Here is a 24,191-nt window from a genome sequence, read left to right as displayed (position 1 = left end):
TATTTAAAAATCTGCATAGGAAAATCTATTTTTCATATATTATTTTCTATTTGTTCTCATGTTAAAAGGCATACTACAATTTAAATAATATTTATGAAAACATTACAATAAACGCGTAAGCTCTTATTAAAAGTAATATTTTATTTTATAATTTCTTTAAATTTTTAATTTTATCAACTTGTATGAGCACAAAATTATGAATGTATTTATACGTACTATTTATTCTATAACATTGACTAAAAATAAAAAGAAAATCCCGGATAAAATCAACAAAAAATTTAATGAGATTCATGGAGAAAAAGAAAAACGAAATTATATACATAAAGCGAAGAATATAAAAATATTATAAATAATATAACTACTTTTTCTTGAAAATACTCGTCACTGTTGAAGAACTAGGTCTCTGTTGAAAAATCTTGCTCATTCTTTGTCGCATGTCCTCTACACCTTGCCCTACATTAACTGTCGCCATTGATAAGGAAAGTCCAGAACTCATTGAGCTTGATCTAAAATCGTAGAAGAATGACAGAAATAATTCTATTAATATACAAAAATATAATGCAAATATAATTTCATTACCTTTCGATGGGTTTAACAATATCTTGATGAGATTCTGCTTCTCTTAATAAAGATTTAACAGTTTCTTTTTGTTGTGGCAAACTTTGATTAACCAAGGTTTCTAAATGCCTTAAACCAGGTAATACAACTCCAGAAATGCATTGATTACTCAGTGGACAATAAACTAAAACTGAGTAGGCTTCGACCAAAGCATTGCAAAGATCTACTTTACGATTTCGTCGAATCGCTGTTGTTGTTATTCCAGTTAATTGTGTTGCAATTACTGTAAATAAAAATAAAAATTAATTAGCAGTAATATTGTTAGCAACTTGTTTCAATATAATTAAATTAATATAAAATTTTATTATCACAAATAGAATGATTAAAGAAATTTGCATTAAGCACGCTTAAATTGTAGCTTTAAAAATCTTACCATCCTCTATATAGCTTTGCGGACAACTCGGAGCAATATAAGCTAAAGTTGAAACAAGAGGAGTAGCTAATACAGACAAAACATTTTGTGATTCTCTAGCAATAGTTTCTAAAGTTAACCGTGCCTTATCACGTGCTTCTCTTAATTTACATTCTGTAATAAGACGACCTAAGGGAGGTATAACTGATGCTTTTACAGCTCTGAAAAAAAATTTTAATGAAGCTTCATCTATCTTTTATAAATAAAAATGTCACTTACATATCTTGATCACTGGCCAAGGTTACAATAGCTGGAACTATTCTTCCACTTATCAATCGATCTGAAGTGTGAGCTATGACAGAACCAAATAATGTTGCAACTGCACATCTTACACTAGATCTCTGATGCACCACACCTGTAATATATAGTCATAATAAATAGTTTAAAAACCAACATTACAGTCAATAGTAATAAGATAATCAAAATTACCATCCCATAAGCCTGTTAGTACATGTTCTTGCATTTCTTCTTTAGCACATAATTTTACAATCGCAATTTGAAGACTTGTAATACTGATCCCACTCATAGACAAAACAACTAAAAATTGTTTGATAGATTTTGAAACTTCGATACCATTTAAAGTGCTTAGTATAATTAAGTAAGCCGGAATTAATGTTAAACTGAGATTTTTATTATCCATTGATAATGTTGATAATTGTTTTTCTAACTCTGTTATTTCCGATAAAAATATTGGTTGAATCTGTAACGTAAGAAAAATTCTATAAATAAAATTGATAATACTGCTGTAATATTCAAGTGCTATCATATAGCATTATATACTGTAGGAATTACCCTTGTCTGAGTAATATATTTTCCAAAACCAATGCACAACGATTGTATATATGTGAGTAGTGAATTTATAACACTTTCTTGTACTATTTCCGTAGATTTTACTATTTCAAGAATATCTATAATTCTGAAAGAAGGTGCATTATAATTTTTTATAAAATGGTATACTCTAAATTACTAGAAAAGTATAAAATTTATAATACTTACAATTTATTAGTAAACCATTCTAATTCTGGCCATAAATCATTCTCCCAGGTATATAAAAAAAATGTATTTAAAAGTGAACCTACGTAATGCCTTTCGTTATCATAAAATAATTTTGGATTAATTATATTACACTTGCATATACTCAAAAACTCAGCAGCTAAAATAACAAATTTATTATTATTAACATAAAATATTTTATTATAATGTTTTTAAATCTGTATTTTTTTTATAATTTACTTACGTAATTCTATCGAAATTGAAGGTTCTATAAAACTTTTAACTATATCAGTATCAGCAACGCACACAATGGTATGAGGAAGTAAATATTGTAATGCACCAATCAACGATTCTATTCTCTCTTCGTCTATATTATCTTTAACAGGCGAATTTTGAGAATTTATAGGTTTTATACGATTTTTTACTTTTAAAATTAAACGTGGTAAAAGATGCGACCTAAATCTTTTTAAAGACAATGCCCACTGTGCTAGGACTGGTAAAAATATAGAAGTTGTCGTATTGACTACTATAGAAGAAGAATCATTCAAGGCTGTAAAAGCAAGTTCTTCACACTACAAACATATAACAGGATATTAATAGGTATATATCGCATCTAAAAACGATATAAAATATTACCTGAAAATATTTATCTGGTATATCCATGAGTGTTACAAGTAGAGCTAAACATTTTACTACACTAGCTCTAACTGAAGGATCTTTATCATCTAAAAGCATTTGTTGTAGCATAGAAAACGTTAGGGAATTTCTGACAGAAACTATCGTAAATGTAGCTAATGCAGAACAACACTCAACAGCTAATAATCTTCTTTCTGGATACTTGTGTTGGATTTGTTCCCAACACAAAGTTAAAACTTCTTCTCCTCCGATAGGTTCATTTTCAAGATTGGCCATTGCCACTAAACCTATGAAATAAGTATACGTATATAAATACTTATATAAGTATATAAATCTTATTCTAACTAGATTATTTGATATAAAAATAAATGCAAACCAGCTATGATCATTTGTCGTTCCTCTTCTTGCGGCCTTTTTTTTAAATTAAAGAGAAGTTTTAATAATTTTTCTCTCTCCCCCGAGTCGGAATGTAAACCAACTGTGCCTATTATTAAAGGTATAACTTCTTCTCGTTTGTTTAATATAATATTAGGTATTATTCGAGGTAATGTTTGTGCCAAAATTTTAACAAATGTATCGAGAGAAACTTCACCTTTAAATGGTTCTTCTGCTACTGCTATCATATCACTTACAGTATCCACCAAACAAAGATTAAGAACTTCTAATTTAAATGATAATGCCATAAGTCTGAAATATATATAAATATACACATATATGAAAATATTATTTTAAACATATCTTAAAATTAATTGTACATTAATTTATAAATCTATATACCTGGACGGTGCATTTGATAAAATAGTTGAACCTTCTGTAACATCAGCTCTAGGTAACTGTATCCTTGTCCATTCTTTATCTCCTGGATCAGTTTCACCTAAACTTACTACTACAGAAACAGTATCATCTTCTTCTGGATCTTGAGTTGCATTTGAAACATCGCGCGGAGGAGACTCAAGAATTTCAAATTTATCTGGCGTTGTAGAATTCGAATTTATAGATTGAATTGTATCATTACTGTGTTGCTAAATGAAAATTATGTATAGGTTTATAAAAATTCAATTTTTAAAAAACAACACTAATAAATAATAACATTTCATTTTACCTTATTATCTTGTATCAAATTTTCATTGGTAGTATCGATATAATGCTGAAGATCCATCTTCTCTTTTTCTAATGATACAGTTTGTTGTTTTAATTGCTCTATTTGCTCTTCCTGTAATAAAATAGTAATTAAAAAATTGAAAAATTATTGGGTTGTCCGGAAAGTTTGTGCCGATTTTGGTCGAAATAAAAAATTACATAGAAAAGTTTTCGGTGAAAAAAACCTGAGAAGTTTTGGAAGGACGGAATTTTCAAGTTACCTAAAAGATGAAGAAAAGAATGTGGAACAGAATTGTACTTATATAATTTAATAAATATATACCAAAATTTAATTTTCGTTACGTTTCAATCTCTTGTCAAAATCGACATGAACTTCTCGGACAACCTAATATAAGCTGCACATAAAAAACACAAACCATTTCTTTCAACTCGTTCTCTTTTCTTTCTACTTCATTATCTCCGAATTCAGTTTGAACAGAAACATTTACAGAAGGTGGCTTGTCATGACCGTTAGCTCTCATGTATTCCCTATAAAGTTGTAATAATCCAGAAGGTTTTGAAATGTTCAAACCAACATCCTGCCAATCTTCGAGGTCTTGATCTTCATTTTCATCACTAAATGTTACTGATGTCAATTTATAAAAATGTGTAAGCAAATATTCATGAACAAGAAAATTTAAAGCTCTTTGTTCATGAGGCTTTATAGGATTATCATTATTAACTTTCTTTTCCGAACGTTTATCGGGTGTTACGCCATCAAATTCTGAAATATTATTCAAGTAAAAAAAATTATTTATATCATAAAAATGTAAAGAAACGTTAAAAAATATAAAAGAAAAAGAATAAAGAGAACAAACCCGTAACAACAGTGAGATTTGCACGAAGGGCAGAAATACTTTCTCTTGCATTTCTAAGTTCAAATTCCAAAATCGCAACTCTTTCATCAACTCCAGTACCATCTTCAGAGTACCTTGTCATATTATCAAGGGAATCCAAAGTTGCTTGACTAGATGATCTAGCTAGTATTTTGACAAACACATATATGTGCTATTATATGTATGCATACATATATAAAATAAAAATTTTTGTTATAATTTTTTATATTATATATAATAATATAATATTAAACTCAAATTTATTATTAGAAATGTATTTTTAATTAGTAAAAAATATTTATGAAGAATGGGCATCGTAATTAACCTGAAAACTATACTTACGCATAGGTGTATCAGGCTCTGGTTTGATATTTTGATTTTCGAAATTATTTGGATTAGAAAAATATTCTTTAAGAATTAGCAATTCTCTTCCAGCTTCACATAATTCCGCATGTAATTCCAAAGCTGTTAGTAAAAATTTTTCATTTATAAGTTTTGTAGCAATTTCTTCGTAAGATACCGTCGACCTTACAGCAGAAAATCCTAAAAGTGAATTTTTATTATTGTTTAACATGATTTTAACAAATAATAAATAATAAAAAGTGATGAAAAAAATAATATTTAACAGCATGTATAGATGACGTATACAAATGTGAAGTTTTATGTATACGGAGAGAAATACATACATACTTATTAAAAAAACTATTATAAATTAATTATATAGCATATCTGGAACGTCGCAACTAAAATCTGTTGTCAAAATATCGCATTAAAATCGTTAAAAAGTAATTTAATAAAATGATTAAAATTACCTTTGTTTGTAGACAAAGGATTTCTAACCTCTTCTATAGAACCAGCCATTGCTTCAATATTTAATTTACACTTTAAAGTAAAGTGGCATGTTTTTTATTACTTGTCGATAGCATCTATATACTATTATGTTTTTCTTATTAATACTAGGCCGAGTACATAGAATTATTTTATTCGTAATACATAAAGTTACTTCACATCTGTGACAATTACGTAATGTCACTCATATATTTTCACATATTATAGCCTAATGAAACTGTGATATTTAGGTGTAAAGATATTTGTAAGAGATAAGAAAATAAAACCAGTATTTAGGAGATCGAATTCTATTTCTTAACAAATAACAGAAAATATATATGCGTAATTTCGATAGTGACTCGGAAGAAAACGAAGCAAATCCGTTTCCTGTTTAGTTCTTTTCGGTGAGTGCTGTTGTCTTGCTCTCTAGAATTTGTCCCTAGAAGGTCTCTACATAATATATATAGACGTACTTCTACATGCTTACAATTAGATTTCAGGTAACCTTCCTATAACACGGTAGATAGGTTTGTAGAAAATGCCGTGTTGTGTGAAACCGTGTTGTGTGAAACCGTGTTGTGTGAAACCGTGTTGTGTGAAACCGTGTTGTATGAGACCCACAGCTGTGAGCCAAAAACTTTTGTTTTCAGGCCATGGAGATAAAAAGAAATACTTTCCGCAACATTGTATCTTTAAGACGGCAAGCCTGTAGAGGGTAGAGGTAAAGAGAATCATCTTTAATATGAAAAAGTGTCCGTCGAAATGCATTAAATTAGGGTGGCGCCACATTAGCATCAGGGTAAATTTTAAAGGAAGCGCCAAATATTATTAGAGTAGAATTGAAAAATAAACAAGGAAAGAAAATTATAAAAATTAGCAATGGTTTATAAAGTAAATTTTTCATAAAAAATTGATTTACATAATGTTGGTTGGAAATACGAAAGAGGCTGAGGCGAATCATTTTTTCTGTTTTTGGATTTACGCCCACTTGGACAACTTTTCACAACACAAATTTTATCCATAACTGTTTTGTTATTCACATACTTTTTTATAAAATTAAATAATAAAAAATCAATAAACGTACTATTCACTATTCACACTACTAAAATCACTCTAGCTACACGTTTTCTCATAATAATTCTTTAAGGTTATATTCACTACATTATTTAGTACTACGCAAGTAGTTGAAATTTTCAATAATTAACTACTTTAGTCGCCAATAATATTAAATTTTTTAACTCGGCATACTTCAATTCGTTTACAATTGCTACATTCATACCATACCCTTTGTCTACACCAGCGCCATTCTGGAAGGTTTTTGAACTTTTATTTATAGCTACAGCTGGACACTTTTTCAAATTTTCTCCCATATGAGATGATTCTCCTTACCTTTACTCTCCAAGTACAGTGTTGTACAAAGGTTTTTTGAAAAGAAACCGTGTTATAAGATGCCGTGTTGTAGCGGGGCTACCTGTATTACAAAAATATACGTTTTTATTTAAATAAATCAATTACATCAAATAGTTTATAGTACATGATATACTACAAGGATATGCAATATAAAAAATTATTCCCACTTATAAACTTAATTTATATATATATATATATATATATGCTATTTTAATTTTTTTTTATCTCAACAACTATCCTCGCTTAGCATCAAGATCAGAAAGATATTTTATGTTAATATTATAGCGATATGTTATTGATATTTAATGTTAACATTATAGCGATATCTTTTAAAGCTGATTGTCAACTAAAAGATAACATTTAGATGACTTTTTTCTAAAGTCAGATTATTGAGATCCAAACACTATCCTTAGATAACTATCACGGAGCCTAGATACTAGGAGGGCGATTGATATAGGAAAATATCTAGTAAACGTGACTGGAAAAAAAGGAAAAGATCATTTTCGGAAATACGCCGCTAGGTTTCGTTATGTTCGCTAATGTCAGGTTTATAACGTCATATTTTTCATTGACAATTGTTGACAATACTGCATCATTAGCAATTATATTAATATTTTTTTAATTTATAAAAAGAAATATTTATTTAAAAATGGTAAATAAATGTATTGTTCATGGGTGTACAAGTAGACGAGTCAAGGATCGTAATAAGAATACTTAATTAAATCAGAGAAATACGTCTTTATTCACTGTACCTTAGGTAATATAACCTTAATTGATAGTTATTAATTATTAATATAAAAAAATGCAATGATGCAAATGTTTTTTAACTCTAGTTATGCTATAGAAATTTCTAGTCTTGTAAAAAGTGCAATTTACGATAATAAATTACAATTTACTTTTAATTGGACTTTTTTAATTTAGTTTTTTATCCTTTATTCAACTGCGACTAGGTTAGATGAAATTGAATAGATTTACACAACAAGTTGACGATAATATCTTAGGAATAATTGTAAAATAATAAAAAATTTTTTCTTATTGCTATTTTTAACGTTAATTATAAGATTTGGTTAATTTATTTTGACTAACGCGTGAGTACAATTGCTACATTTCCGTGACAATAAACAAGGTTTTAAAAACCTAACATTAGCCACACTAACGCGCTCTAATGGCAAAAGATCTGTCCCCTCATTTTCGAACATTTGTAATCCATTGCGATCGCCCTCCTGTTATCTAGGCTCCGTGATAACTATGATAGATGTTCTGTGGTATTTATGTTGCTAGGCAACGCTTTGCATTTGACTAAATTCCCGCGAAATTTACGAAAAAACGTCCGCTTATTGTTATTTGAAGTTTAAACTTATTTATTTTCATTTGACAGTGAAAATATTTCGAAATTTTAAATAATATATTCATTAATGCATTAGTTGCCACGATCCCCATTAGGGGATTTTTCAATTTTACGTACACCACTCGGCGACAAAAATATATTTTGTACGCCTGATTGTTTTGTTATATATTGTATATTGCAATATTAACACAGCCATGCAATTATAGGAATTTCGACAAAATATCGTCCTAGCATATTTGCAGCGAGAATCTCCTTCTAATCCTAAAAATCATGGTAGACCTTCTCTACAAAAGCTAGCGTCAAAACGTTTCCCGAAAGTGTACGGACGGACTAAATAATGTATGTAATTAATGTGTTAAATGTGTGTAAAACAAATGTAAGAAAACAATGTGGCAAATGTAACGTCGGGTTACATGTGGACTGTATAAAAGAATGGCATAAATAACAGCTGTTCTTGTATGTATGAGAGAACGCATATAATAAAAGAATGAGTTTCCTATTAGTTGTTTATTTCATGCAACCAGCCACAATCCCCATTTGGGATTTTTTCAAAAATATAAAATATTTTCAAAACAAAACATAATTCGAATAAAATTATACTGTTACATTAATTTTTGTGCATATATATAACTTATCCGACCAAAAATTAAAAAAAAAAATTTGACAGTTGGCAATGGGTTAAGTAAGTGTAACAATTTTGTTATTATTTTAATTGTTTTATATAATTGTAAAATGAAATCTCGAAATGTTTGGTTAAAATACTTTTCAATTTGTATTTAATATATTATTTTATATATTTTGTAAAAAGTAGTTAACTTTTTTATATTTTATTTAATTTTTTTGGAAGGTGAAAACATAACTCACTAAATGTTTTATGTCGTACGGTGGGACGATACATTGGCTGCTGTCCACGAGACGTGGATTAATTATTCGTCTCGTACTTTTCGATGGTATAGATCGAAAAATCCTATAGCGTAGGTATTCAAAGCTGAAAAAGCCTCACGATAATTGGTATACTTTCAATTATACCAGAGTTTTTGGGACCCGTGGTAAGACGCAAAAATATTTAATGTATTAAAAAGAATGATTTCATTGATCTGTATCAATTCAATTTTGTAGAAAAATATGATGAGGCTTGAAGCTTTGACACTTAGACACTTTCGACACACGTATTTCAATGAACAATAAAGAATGATTTGCTTCTTTTATGGATCCAAAAAACCTAAAAAATGGAAATTTAAAAACGAACTTGTCATAGATCGAAAAAATATTGAACTACTTCATGAGATAATCAATTGAAAAGAAAAAGTAAGCTTTTATCATTTTGTCATGAAATTTTTTCTGATTTTTTTTTTACAGCATTTCAAAAAAAAAGAAAATGTGATTCTTCTTCAAGTTCATCATCTGAAAACAACGGTATGATGAAATTGTTAAATAAATGAAATTGTTAAATAACTAAAAATAATCCTCATGTATTTTTAATTTCATTACTTCAAAAGAAGATGTCAATGCCGCCGAAAAATTATGTTACATAAGAAAAGAGTAAATCATCAAATTTGCTTAAAAGTATGGATCCATATTTTGGGATGACTTTGAAAAGAAACTTAAAAATTCATTAGCGGTTACTCAATACTGAAGTTTTTTTTATCATTTAAATTATTTCAATTATATGCGCATTTTGGTATCTTTATGTACTACAATTTTTAGATGTTGTTTCTTAATTTTTTCTTCTTTTTTCTTCTTTCCTCTTCTTTCTATCCTAAAGAAACGTATAAATAAATAAGTTGAAGGTGAATCATTTGACAAACATATGCGTAGAGCATTTAGCTTAACTTTTTCTGGCATTTTAGTGTAGAGAATGTCGTGGACTGGGGCGAAAAATACTATAATGGTAAAAAATAAAAACTATGTCAATATAGTAATAGGTAAATTACTAAATCTTTAAACTTTATAGCTTGCTTATGTATTTATAAAGTATATGAAACTTTTTTTTTATAGAAGTTACGCTGCAACGATAGAATGGGATTGATAAAGCTTATATTGAAGCAGTTATAAAATCGTGGTTCCAACATACTGATGACAGCATCTAATCAAAGTCAAAAAATTAAAATTTATTTATGCATTTTATAAGTTAATAGAACTTTTTTATTTTCATTATATTTTTATATTATATTTATTTTATTTTATTTATTTATATATTATATATATATTTTCATTATATTTTTATATTAATTTATAATAATTATTATTTCAATGTAAGTTACTGTATTATGGGCTCTGGACTCGTTCGACGGGTACAAGAGCCCCGGGATTGACGGGCTCTTCCCCGCCCTTCTTCAGAATGGAGGGGATGGGCTAGTCAAGCATCTTATCCGTATCTTTAGAGCGTGTCTCGCCTTGAGATATGTATCTAAGCCATGGCGGGAGGTCAAAATAGTCTTTATCCCAAAAACGGGAAAAGACAGATATGACCAAGCTAAGGCTTTTAGGCCCATCAGCTTGACGTCTTTCCTGCTGAAAACGTTGGAGAGACTCGTTGACAGGTTTATAAGAGATGGAGCGCTGGCGAGGATACCGGTGCAGCCATCGCAACATGCTTACCAAGCGGGCAAGTCTGTCGAGACGGCTCTTCATGGCCTCGTTCGCGAGATCGAAGGTGCCCTCGACAGGAAAGAAGTCACTTTATGTGTGTTTCTAAACGTCGAAGGGGCGTTCGATAACACCTCTTTTGACGCTGTATGCGGAGCAGCGAGGGACTTCCACATCGACGACACTATCGTCCAGTGGTTGGACTTCATGCTCCGCTCACGTATCATCACTGCTAGCCTCAGCGGGACAGACATCAGGGCGCACGTCGGCAGAGGGTGCCCTCAGGGTGAAGTTACCTCCCCACTGATGTGGCTCATGGTTGTCGACGAGCTCCTGAATAGGCTCGGGGAGCTGGCGGTTTAAACGGTTGGGTTTGCAGATGACGTCTGCATAGCGGTCACCGGAAATCACCCAAGATTGCCCAAGATGCAAAGAGCGCTCGGCATCGTTCAGGATTGGTGCACGTCGATGTCTTTGAGGGTGAACCCGAATAAGACTGAGATGGTGCTCTTTACGAGGAAGAGGCATTTCAACATAAGGTCTCCCTCAATATTTGGAACTGAGCTGACGTTCTCCCGGGAAGTTCGCTACCTAAGGGTGACGCTTGATAGCAAGCTCAGTTGGAAAAGCCACATCGACAACCAGGCCAGGAAGGCTATTAATACATTCTGGGCCTGGTTGGGACCCTGCTCAACATCTTACCTCCGCACATTGCAGCGGAGGAGAGAGCCAGAAGCGCAGCCTTCAGGCTACTGGTCAGTGCGAGCTGGAGGCAGGCACGCATCGATCCTGTCAAGAACGGGAGACTTCGAGGAAGTCAACCGCCTTGGGGGTGACTGGTGCCCAAAGGAGTACCATTTCCAGCACAACTATGAGGTCCTCTTTCCAGACAGACAGTCATGGGCAGCGGACACAAATCATTTATTGGCACCCGTGGGGCCCGTCTGGTGTATAGATGGGGCTAAAGCGGGTTCCAACGCGGGAGCAGGGGTCTGGTCTGGAGGGCCTAGGACTGAGCTGTCCTACACCCTAACCGGTACCGCCTCTGTTTTCCAGACGAAGCTGTTTGCCATTCGGGCCTGTGCCCACAGTATCCTGGAAAGGGGGTACTATGGCAAACATATCTACATCTGTAGTGACAGCCACACTGCGCTCAGACTTGTACACAGCACCGTGGTCAAGTCAGGGCTGGTGAAGAACTGTGTCGACTTGTTGACACGGCTAAGCAGTGTCAACAGAGTAAAGTTGCTCTGGGTGCCGGGTCACAGTGGCGTTCAGGGTAACGAAAAGGCGCACGACCTTGCCAGACTTGAAGCTTCACGGCACGATCCGGCAAACCGGTGCCACATCAGCGTGTCAGGGGGGCTTATGCGGAGGAGGACTAAGAAGTGGGCCACGGACCGCTTCAGGGATCTCTGGGTGCAAGGCCCTGGCATGAGGCACACGAAGGCTCTGTTCTCAGGGCCCTCGGAGAAGCTAGGTACCGAGTTGATCAACCTAAACCGAGCCCAATTGAGGCTGGTTGTAGGATTGGTCACCGGGCACTGGCATTTTGGAAAGCACCTTACGCGACTGGGTCTTGCATAAGACTCGGTCTGCGGCAGGTGCGGCGAAGGGAGGATACCCCCTCTATCTCATAACTCAGTGCGTTGGGCTCACGGACGTCAGAAATGATGTCCTTGGGACCACCGCCAACAACTTCGACCTAGTGGGCTCAGGGGCGGCCAGATTGCTGCGCTTTGCAAGGGAGTCGGGGCTGCCCGCGGGACCGCTACGGTCATAGGTTTTTCCCCGCAAGGGGCCCGGGCACAATGGTCCAGAGACTTAGCGTCCGGGTAAACAAACCTCAAGGAAAAAAAAAACGTTACTGTATTAATGTATTAACTATAAACACACAAAATAAAATTATTAAAATATTAAATATTTTACTTTATTCAATAAAAAAAAAATTATTGAATAACATCCAAATTCCATCTTATTAATGGTAACAATTGGATCTCTGTGTAAAGAAATCTTTAAGATGACTCACAAAAGTTAACTTTATGTTATCTTTCTGTCCAGCTTTTACGGATGTCGGATGAAAAGAATGTTATCTTTCAGAGCTGTTTAAGATAACTTTTGCTGAGCGGGTCTTTACTAACGTTAATATATATTTTTGATATTATTTATTTTTTATTTTATTTTAATATTTTTTTCGAAATAAATAAAAAGATTGTTTTATATTATAAAGTTGTATCATACAATATATATATATATATATATATATGTAAAGAAAATATATTCTCTTTAATTTAAATTTAATAACATAAACATAAACATGAACATAATAATAATTAGAAGGTTTGAAAAGAGACTAGGAACTAGAAACTAGTGTAAGTCCACTTTCTCTTGTTTCGAGAAAATTAAAGGTTTTCATATCAATGATTACTCAATTTCTTTTACCGATCAATTTTAAATTGTACAAAACATGGGCACTTTTTAAGCAATTAAATATTAACCAGTTATCCATAAAAAGTTTACATTAAATAAAGCATAAATTACGTGATATCTCATTTTGTTAAAAATTGACTTACACCACTTTTAAAATAAACGGTCCATATATACAGTAAGACCCCGCTTAACGCTGCTCCGCTTAACGGTGTTTCAGTATTACGCGGTAGTATTGGGGTTCCCCTAAATCGCACACTGTATTGATACTTGTTATATATGTGTGCAAATGAAACGGCCATGCACCAACCAAAAGCAGTGCACTATATAGCGACGGTGTGTACTATGTATCTTTTTCAACGCTCTTTTGTTAGTCTGTCCAGAATAAAGGTTCCAACTGTATTCCCCGAAGTCGCAGTCACAGTACGAACGCATCTTTCCTGCGTCACAGTTGATTTATTAGCTGTCATCAACGATACTAGGTGTATAAAGATATAAACATAATATTTTATTTTATTGTGATAAATTCGGCAATTTTTAGTTCTTACGATGGGTGATAACAAAAAAAGGAAAGTAAAGCGACAAGAAAAACGGCAATCTTATATCGGCATTGAATTAAATTTGTCGACTTCAACAATACGGACAATTTTAAAAAATAAAGAAAAAATCTTGTCATCAGCAACTACAACCACAACGACTTCTGCAACAAAAATTACCCGTTCTAGAAACAATGTGATTGAAGAAATGGAAAAACGACTTTCCATCTGGATTGACGATGAAGTTGAACGCAATATACCATTAAGTCAAGCAATTATAGTGGAAAAGCGAGAACAATTTTTAACTTTATTCAAAATGAAAAAGGCGACACCAATAAAAATTTTGTTACTAGTCGAGGGTGGTTTCATCGATTTAAAAATAGAAACAATCTTCATAGCATACAGATTACTGGAGAAGCGGCAAGTGAAGATACAAAAGCACCTGATGTATTTCCAGTAATATTAAAAGCAATCATTGAACGAGAGAATTATCCTCCTGAATTAGTTTTCAATTTTGATGAAACGGGCCTTTTTTGGAAGAGAATGCCAAAACGTACATTTTTGTCCCGTGAAGAAAAGCGAGCACCAGGATTTAAAGCTGCAAAAGATCGTTTAATACTTCTATTGGGTGGTAACGCTAATGGAGACTTTAAATTAAAACCGCTGCTTATCTATCATTCCGAAACCCCAAGAGCAATGAAGGGAATTTCAAAATCAACTTTACCAGTAATTTGGGAGTCCAATAAAAAAATCTTGGATCACTATGAACATTTTCCAGAATTGGTTTACCGAACATTTTTGCCCGTCTGTTAAACGTTACTGCGAATTTAAAAACCTAGAACCGAAAGCTTTACTTTTAATTGATAATGCTCCAAGTCATCTAACGCATTTGTCCAACTTAACAACATGCATTCCAGTAGAAATGGTTTTTCTGCCACCAAATACAACTTCGTTGATCCAACCAATGGATCAAGGCGTAGTATCAAATTTTAAAGCTTCTTATCTCCGATGGACATTTCGACAACTGATCGATAAAACCGATGGAAAAGGTAAACAATCTAGTAGAGATGTTTAGAAAAACTACAATATCATGGATGCTGTAGACAACATCAATCTCTTCTGGAATGAGGTGACCGAAAATGTTTGAAAGGAGTATGAAAGAATGTATGGCCGGAGCTAAGCAAAGATGTTGACACAAGAGAATCCATTGTTGATGTCGGCGAAATTATCAAGCTAATGAAACAGGGTTGGATAATATAAATGCACAGGATATTGAAGAATTACTGCAAGTTATAACTGGTGAAAGTCTTTCCAACGACGATCTTAAAGAATTCGTAGAACAACAAGTGCACGAAGACGACGAAGTTAGCGTTTCTGAAGATGAGGAGCAAAGGGGACTCTCATTGGATTTTCTAAAAAAAAGTTTAGTCACTATAACGGAAATTATGGATCAATTTGTACAAAATGATTTAAATTTTGGTAGAAGTTCAAAGGCAAGACAAAGTGTCATTGATGCGGTATCTTGTTATTGACAACTGCTTGCTGAGCGAAACAGGAAAAGACAGACGACTTTGGATGACTTCGTCACAAAAAAACAAAGAATATCAAATGGAGAAGAACCTTCCTCGTTATAAACATGAGATCCTTATTCAAAATTTTTTTTATCTTCATAAATGTTTTATGTTTAAAATCTATATTAGCAATAAATAAGTCTATACTCAATGTATTAAAAAGTATTTAACAACAAATGTTACAAAATATATAAAACAAAAAAAGGAACATAAATTTTCTTATTCTCTGTTCTTTTTGACTGATCCCCATTACATATTTACATATGTACGTGTTAGGGTTTAACGCTGTTTCGTTTAGGGTTTTACTGTATATCATTAACATGTTAAATGCCACGCGAATTCTTAAGGAAATCTCAGTCAGCCCACGTGCGTTACTTTGTATGAACCCTTTGCACTCTGCTGTCTCACCGTATGAGACATCGTGATTCTAGCCTATCACTCCGATATCTCAACGTATGAGACATTAAAGTTTATTAGTGATTACGGGGAATTAAGTTATTTCAACACAACTTTTTGAGACATGCATGTTTCCCTGATGTTTTTTCTTAAAATAGCACAAGACATCGAATCAAAATATAGGAAAATAACAAAGATATATAAAAAAAATGTCAGCGGGTTTTGTGTTCTAAGAGAATGCGAGACGCGTGCTCATGACAGTCCGAGAATTTTTTGGCGAAACTTGAAAAGAGCGATAAGAAGAATTTGTAAAAGAAATGTTTTTATAGGAGCATATCTCGCATTTTATAGTGAGATTTATAATGTACAAAGAAATATTATCAAATAGTACCACATTTCAAATACATTGGAACTCGCTCGCTTTTTTTCAAATGCAACGCTATTACACATATACATTCTCTTGGTAAATAAGTTCTTTTGGTAAAAGTTCTTTAGGTAAATATGTTCCTTAATGTCTACAGATTAATATAAGTCCAATATCATTAGAATCCGTTATTTGGTTCCAAAGTTATACTAAATAATACGAGGGTCTGTAAAAGTGCCGTTTCTGCCGCGAAGTCGGGCGGAGTTGCTGCTACCCAGCGTCGAAAGTCGTTCGGAGTGCAAAGGGTTAATATAATACGTACACATCACAAAGATTAATAATAATTAAGTAAATTTAAAATAATAACTTCCATATCGCGGATAAAGTTAGTTGCCAATGAAATTTTTTGTCACGACTTCGTCATTTTTCGCAGTAAATTAAAATAACTATAACATTGTATTACCAATAAATACTATGATTGTATAGATTTTTATTGCAAAACAAATTTGCAATATCAAATAATCAGTATGTTAACAATTTTTATTGAGTATTTACATAATTAAAGAATTGCTATTATAATAATTATGACTAAAACGCCAATTTCAAAAATGCTGATACATTGTATCATAATATTTATACAAAATAGTCATTCGATATCTTACAAATACAAAGGTTTATATATAGATAATTAAATACATGATTTATAAAAATAATACTGTTACTGTTGTTTTTGATAATAAGAGATTATTTCTTCTTGCTATTAGATAAACTTACAAGTCCTACAGTCTTCGTTGCTGCAGCTTTACGTTTCGGAGCCGCTTTTCCTCTTTGTGTGGTAGAACTACATTAAGGAATATTTTCCAATATTAAATGTAATAAATATCCTACATTATTATTTTTATATTATGAAATAAGTATTTTTTATAACAATTATATAAATAGATCACCTTGAACTTGTATATCTAGCTTTCTTGGAACTAGAACGATAACTTGTTTTGCCTTTACGCTTTCTTCCTTGCGCATTTGCATATCTATCTCTTGTACTATTAGAGTAAGAAGAACCTTCACCAGTGTTCCATGAATTTGCATCCTCATCATTACCATCAGTTGAATTCTCATCAGTTTCATTCAATAAAACTAATTATTTAACACAAATTATAAAGTTTTAGTTAGTTTCGTAATCATTTATATATATAATAAAATATATATATGGGGCATTCCACGTAAAATCGACCACTTTTGACCCTGACCCCTTTCGATTTTGCTGAAAGTTTTTCATCCTATTCTACCCTATGAAAAACAGTTTTCAGAATTTTTTCAAACTTTTTTATCAAATCCAAAAAAATTATTAATTTTTGAAAAAATTACTTTTTTTTATTTAAATAGCTATAACTTCTTTAAAATTCAACCTATTGGGATGTTTTTTTTTTTAATTTTTGTTTTTAAATGCACTTTCGAGAAAAAAATACAAAAAAATTTTAAGATGATAAGCTCCCTGAAATTTTCGCATTTTTTGAGTAAAACCGTTATTTCTCGAAGTTCGCCATTTTTCATTTTTTTTTATTTTCTAAAAAAGAACTTTGACTAATTCTGCGATTATCCCCGCCAATCCCAGAGTGGGCCGAGTTATATATAGTTTTCTATTTTTTTTATTTCATTGAAAAAACATTTTTTAATTTTCAAAATTTTTAATTTTATTTTTTTAAACTTTGTTTATATAATAAAATTATGCAATTAAACAATTTTACAAGATTATATGCTCAATTTATAATCTCAATAAACAAAGCTTAAAAAAAAAATTGACGTGGAATTTTGACGTGGAATGCCCCATATATACTTATAGTTCATCGTTTAATTTGCAATTACCATATTTTTCAGCTGCATATTTTTGTGTAATATCTAATAAAGCTTTGCCATACTTGTCAAAATTTGCTTTTGTGACATGGGGAATTTGTAACATGGCTTCTTCATTATCAGGTAACTGCTGGCTCATTGCTCTGATAGCAATCATATTCATGATAGACGATGCAGATACATCTAGTGCACCCGCTATTCCTCTAATAATTCCTATTAATTCTGTATAGCAACGTTCTTGCAATTCTTGTAGAGCTTTATTAGCTTTAGTTGTAACCGTAGAAACAACTGCTACTGCATTCGAGCTACTCTTTGCAGCACGTACTGGAATAACCACCTAAAATGCATGGTAATATTTATATTTCATTTTTAAAAATTCGATCTAAATAATTTAATACCTTCGTTGATTTGTTGGTCATTAATTCTGCCGCTTTATGACCAAGTTTTAAATAAGCACAAGCGATTTCGTTATTTATATACATTTCTTCCCGTAAATATTCTTTAAGTACCATTTCATGTAAAAGACGTTCTATATCACCTCTATTCCATGATTTACCTTGGCCATATAATGGATGACTCGTTAGACCTAAGGAATAATCGATAGTACATGTTGTATTTATTAAATACGGATTCTACAAATTTTTTATTTTTGATTATTTTCACCTGATTCTCGAATTTTTTTAAGATCGCTTCCCTTAAAAATATCTGTTAAAAATACCAAAGTTAATTTGGAATTCCTTTTCTGATTAATTTCTCGTACTGCTTTCATAATTTCTCGTGCACTATCTGTTGCATCCAACATAGTAAACTCTGACTAAAAGATGCATAAATGTAAAATAATTTAAATTAGAAATTTTAATTTTATATGCGATTATAATTATAATATGTGCAGTCTCGTACCTTACACCTGCAATTATCACAAGCAGTTGATTTATTTGCAATACATAGTTCTCGATTAAATATTTCACCAAAATAGTTAAGTTGTAATGCTCTGCGACAATCGGTTTTATTTTCACAAAAGGATACCATCTTATATAAATTATCCATATGAGTTTTTATAACATCTGGACTTGAATTATCCATTTCAATCATTTTTCTAATTCTATGCATATCGGCATAATTATAAAATAATATACATTCGGCATTATCTCCGTCACGACCTGCGCGTCCACTTTCCTGATAATATCCTTCTATAGACTTTGGTAAAGCAGCATGTATTACGAAACGTACATTAGGTTTATCAATACCCATACCAAATGCTATAGTTGCACAAACAACCCTAATCTAAAACAATATTATTAGATATAAATAAATAAATTAGCTATGGCTAATTAATTATACAGGGTGATTCACCAGCTCTTGCCACCTAAATAGCTCTGAAAGTATGATAGTAGCAAAGAATTGGATAAAGAAAAAATAGCATGAAAAATTCAGGATTACAATTTGACATTAGTATTTTCTTACTAGGTGGAGTCCTTTTCAAGATTTATTGGTCAAATTTGTTATTTTAAATACAATATTATATTTTAATACTTATTTTTGGATAGCAGCTGACAAGACGAATCCAATGATGTGCAACATTAAATATAAAACCTGACAATGACCAATAAAAACTATTTGGAAAATATCTGTTCCGTCCGTTGTCTGAACAACTAAAAGATGACGCAACCCTGACGCGACCATGACACAACCCTGATGCGACCATGACGCGAAGAGTTGTATTGTGGCCGGCTTGTTCGGCAGTTTTGACTTCCGTTGACTTTCAAAAATATTAATGTTGCACATTATTGGATTTGTCTTAGCAACCGCTATCCGAAAATAAGTATTAAAATATAATATTGTATTTAAAAAAACAAAGTTGACCATAAATCTCGAAAATGACACCATCTAGTAAAAAAATACTAATGTCAAATTGTAATCCTGAATTTTTCATGCAGCTTTTTCCTGATCCACTTTTCTGCTACTTAGGCTATTAGGTAACAAGAGCTAGTGAATCACTCTATATATATGCTGTATTACTTCTTCTGAAATCCAACGTCCTTGAACATCACTTCTTTGATTATCTGTCAATCCAGCATGATAACTTTGAGCTTTAATATTATTTTTCCTCATTTGTAAGGCGTAATCGTCACAATCTTTACGTGATAAGCAATAAACAATACCGCATTGATTTTTACATTTGGTTTTTATCATAGCAATAACTTCATCAGAACAATTTTTGCCTTTCTTTGCAATTATACTATAACGCAAATTCGGTCTATTGAAGCTTGACATAAACCTGAAAATATAATAATTTATATCTTACAATTAGTATGTATACATCATTATGATAATCAATAATAATATAAATAATCTACATATATCATTGATCATACCATTTTGGTTTTGTCATACCCAATTGATACAGTATGTCAGTTCTAACTCTTGGAGTTGCAGTAGCTGTTAAAGCAATCGTTGATACTGTGGGATAATTATCTCTCAGACATTTTAATCTTTTATAATCTGGTCGAAAATCATGACCCCACTGACTTACACAATGTGCTTCATCAATAACAAATCGTGCCAATAAATTTCTTTGATAAAGAGTTGTTAAAATACTGTTCAATTTTTGAGAAGCAGATATTTTCTCAGGTGTTACATATAATAATTTTAATCCTGGATCTTTCTTAGACAGTTCTCTGTATATTCCGGATGCTTGACTTTCAGTTATATTGCCAGACATATGTGCCGCAGGAATCTAATTATTAAATAATACATTATTACTGACACATTTAACCTATTTAGATAAAATTTATTACAACGAATAAAATTTTAGTAAAATAATATATCTAACATCAAGCGAAGTCAGTTTCTGAACTTGATCAAGAATAAGACTTTTTAATGGAGAAATAACTATTGTAATTCCCGGTAGAAGAAGAGCTGGCATTTGATAACAAAGTGATTTCCCACCGCCTGTAGGCATCAAAACAAAACAATCAAATCCAAGAACTGCTGCATTAATTGCTTGCAATTGATTTGGTCTAAAAGAATATAAACCAAATTTTTGCCTAAAAATCTGAAACGATAATTGTCTGTATCAACCAATGATATATTTATCTCTTTAATTAAAAATATTTCTAAAATAATAAAAATATAATTTATAAGTTAATCTAAAATACGATTACATACTTTTAACATTTCACGAGAATGAGGGTAATTCAAACCATCAAATTCTCCACTAATACCATCATTTTTATAATTTCCAGTAAAAATTCCATCAGAAACAGATGTATTTAAAGTTATATTCACTTTATTATTCGTAGTAATATCCTTTTCTTCTTGACCAATTATTCCTGAATCTGTTGTAATATAAATTGTTCACATTTATATAAACTATAAATGTTTCAAACAATATTAAAATAAATTACAATATTTACCATTTATATGTAAACTTAATTCTAAATTAGAACTATCATTTTTAGAGATCTTATGTTCTTGTTTAAATGTTTCAATGGTATTCCTTTTTTCATGTATTATTAAATCATCATCTGCAACGATGTCCACACACACAAATTAATAATAACTATTGTTAATTAAACAATGCAATATCTTACCAAAATTTTTGCTATTATTGATCCAATCATCCTTCTGATTAAACATAGGTTGTATATTCCTTTCAAATTCTTTTTGTTTAGAATTATCATAATCAAAATGTTTATTTTGACATGCAAGTTCATTTTGTTCTGACTTAAAGCTATTATTACTTGCATCGTATTTCGTATCTGATGTCATTTGTAACAGTCTTGTTTGTTGTTGCTCTTTTTCCCATAATTCGCCTATCTTTTTAGTAACTTCTGTACACACTGTAGCTCTGACAGGTCTTTTTAATTGAAAAGTACTTTTTTTATCGGAGCTGTACTTGTACTTACACTTGCACTTACGCTTGCATTTGCACTTGTACTTACTATAGGTGAGTTAGCGTTGACAGTGGTTGCCATACTCAGTTTTTCATTATCACCTTTTTGCCATGAATTTATAGGTTTCGTAATGTTTGATAATGATGCATCTGAAGTTTCATTAGGACTTACTAATTCTTTGCTAGAAGAGTTAAAACTGAGATTAAAACTATCCTTTGAATTTTTTGAATTTATTGGACTACTTCTGTATATATTATATTTTTTAAAAACAGGACTATGACTTTCTAATTCTTGTAAGGGTTCATTTTCAATTGTGGATTTTAATTCTTTCTCTATCTTCTGCTTATTCTCTAGTCTTTTTTTCACCAAACGTAATTTAGCTTTAACATGCTGATTTAAAGCTTTTAGTTTTTGAAATGCGTCTACATTAAATTTAGGAAATTTTTCTAATATAGGCATTGGAATTTGATCCATAGCTAGAAAAAATTTTTCTAGAATAATTATTTGAAGGTCCTGTAAAGTTTGATGTTTATCTTCTAAATCATCTTCGGTTCTCTAAAATTGAAATGAATATTATTTATTGATTCACAATGTTTACATGACATTAACAAAATAATTATAATATTATATATCTTTGATAATTACTTACAAGCGAAGCTGACATAACTGGTTGTTCTTTTACTGATTGAATCCAAGAAATTAATTGTTTATCCATACCTAAAGGCTTCAGATTTAATTTATAGTCAGGACCTATCCATTTCTTTTTTGGAGATTTTTCAACAGTATCTTTGGAATCAGAATTCTCATTGTCGGAATCAGATATGATGATATTTTTGTTATTATGGCCTTTAATGTCTTTGTTTACAATGTTTATCATTATTAAATTCCTACTAGTATTAAGGTTAGTTTCGCCAGGACTAATATAATTACCAAATGAATTTTGTTTAGTCATTTCAGGTGATATTACAGAAGACTTGTTATGAACAGCAAATGGTGAAGCAGTGAAATCACTGGGATTCAAAATCACTTTGGACATTTTTGGGCTATTTCCTTTATCTTCTATTTTCTTGAGCCCATTATTTAATCGTAAACATGTTTTAAATTTTATAGATTCGTCCTCACTATCTGAAAATCGATCAAAGAAAATGTTTTTTCTACATGTAGTTTTTTCATCAGGAGACACTGCGTTTTGAATATTTTTCAATTTTTCTTTTGCTTCAACAGAATCTTCCACATAACATACATTTGAAGAACTACTTTCTTGGGATTTTGCTTCACATGTATTTTGATCTTGTAAATCATTTGAACTATCCTATACGTCAAAACAAAATTATATCAAAATTGTATTATATAACATTAAAAATAAAATCACAATAACAAATGAATTCTTACAATGCTTATAATACTATCTGTCACTTTAAATTCCTTTTTCATATTCTCAGTAATAAAATCACTGCTATCATCATCCAAATCAATAAAACTTTCATGCTTTTCGTCCAAACTTTTTGAAACTTTTTTTCAGTTGGTGTACTAGAAACAAAATTTTATCAAGATTATTTACATATAAGATATATTCTTTTTTAAATATTTTAAGATAAAATATTTTAAAAGAAAACGAATATGAATACCTAGAGGTTATATTATCTTTGTTCTCCAATCGCTTAAAAAATGTTGTCAATTTTGGAACTCCTGAAGTTTCTTTTAATGCGAGCTTTCTTAACATTTTGATAATTTATTGTTCTACATACAAATACAATTCACTAACAAAATATTGTTTAGAAAACAGTGTACAAAAAATTATTTTTCCAAATAATTTGTTTCATGACTCCATTATTAGAAAACTATAATATTAGATAAAAATTACTTAAGAATTAATCATCTTTAAATCTGTAATTATACATAAAACGTACCTTTTATAAACCGTTCATATATGTAATTAACTAAATTTTTAGTTTAGGCGGGAACAAGATAATGAAAAACCATGTGTATGTCACTGTAACGTTAATAGTCAAACCATTTATAAAAGTTTAGATTCGGTAATTATATTCCTTATACAATTCACAGCATAGAAATTCTTCAAATATAAAAATATGCAATCAATTTCATTTCACTGAAAAGAAAGACTTACCTAACATAAGTAACTTAATAAATTAACAAGTTGCTTCTGTACTTTATTCAAAACTTGAAACATTGACTATGAAGTTAGAAGGGAATTGCAGTTAATATCGATATATAAAAGTTTCGATTTTAGATTTCGATTTCGAGATCTGTTAATTTTGTCATACCTTAGTTCAGGTTATCTCTTTATTCTGATCATTGATTTACAACTTTGTTTGT

The 24,191-nt window shown here is 31.2% G+C and overlaps 3 protein-coding genes across 6 annotated transcripts; 1 reads left to right on the top strand and 2 right to left on the bottom strand.

Moving 5' to 3' along the window:
- Positions 1–243: 243 nt before the first annotated feature.
- LOC107071938 (RAB11-binding protein RELCH homolog) lies at positions 244–6,814 on the bottom strand. 4 transcript variants are annotated; one of them, XM_015331409.2, is made up of 17 exons: positions 5,448–5,831; positions 4,978–5,178; positions 4,618–4,779; positions 4,177–4,523; positions 3,762–3,872; positions 3,437–3,681; positions 3,252–3,346; positions 3,036–3,143; positions 2,660–2,946; positions 2,268–2,595; positions 2,027–2,183; positions 1,823–1,946; positions 1,460–1,730; positions 1,250–1,385; positions 992–1,191; positions 580–841; positions 244–506 (listed from the first exon to the last, which is right to left on the bottom strand). In XM_015331409.2, exons 1-17 carry the CDS (start codon positions 5,494–5,496, stop codon positions 359–361), a joined length of 3,231 nt encoding a protein of 1,076 aa, XP_015186895.1. In that variant the 5' UTR covers positions 5,497–5,831; the 3' UTR covers positions 244–358. The 4 variants fall into 4 exon arrangements, with proteins under 4 accessions (XP_015186895.1, XP_089033910.1, XP_089033909.1 ...); XM_089177784.1 differs by lacking the exon at positions 5,448–5,831 and adding an exon at positions 6,383–6,814 and having other exon boundaries at positions 3,036–3,346; XM_089177783.1 differs by lacking the exon at positions 5,448–5,831 and adding an exon at positions 5,951–6,089 and having other exon boundaries at positions 3,036–3,346.
- Positions 6,815–11,236: 4,422 nt separating this feature from the next.
- LOC149030856 (uncharacterized) lies at positions 11,237–12,397 on the top strand. The gene has a single exon (XM_089177609.1). It carries the CDS (start codon positions 11,237–11,239, stop codon positions 12,395–12,397), a length of 1,161 nt encoding a protein of 386 aa, XP_089033735.1.
- A 4,177-nt stretch (positions 12,398–16,574) lies between these two features.
- Blm (Bloom syndrome helicase) lies at positions 16,575–24,184 on the bottom strand. The gene is given in 19 exon segments (XM_089177926.1): positions 16,575–16,945; positions 17,052–17,241; positions 17,971–18,295; positions 18,357–18,544; positions 18,622–18,772; positions 18,859–19,242; positions 19,978–20,236; positions 20,334–20,695; positions 20,792–21,013; positions 21,127–21,296; positions 21,375–21,485; positions 21,552–21,848; positions 21,881–22,409; positions 22,504–23,166; positions 23,247–23,368; positions 23,371–23,384; positions 23,483–23,695; positions 23,765–23,847; positions 23,983–24,184. Coding segments are annotated over 17 exon segments (4,179 nt in total). The 5' UTR covers positions 23,578–23,695; positions 23,765–23,847; positions 23,983–24,184; the 3' UTR covers positions 16,575–16,848.
- Between the last annotated feature and the right edge of the window lie 7 nt (positions 24,185–24,191).

The sequence above is a fragment of the Polistes dominula genome, unplaced genomic scaffold (assembly GCF_049000335.1).
Source record: "Polistes dominula isolate Pdom_NZ unplaced genomic scaffold, Pdom_raw_medaka contig_24, whole genome shotgun sequence".
Lineage (NCBI taxonomy): Eukaryota > Metazoa > Arthropoda > Insecta > Hymenoptera > Vespidae > Polistes > Polistes dominula.
The sequence above is the reverse complement of the archived record's forward strand: the minus strand, read 5'-3'. Positions and strand labels throughout refer to the sequence as shown.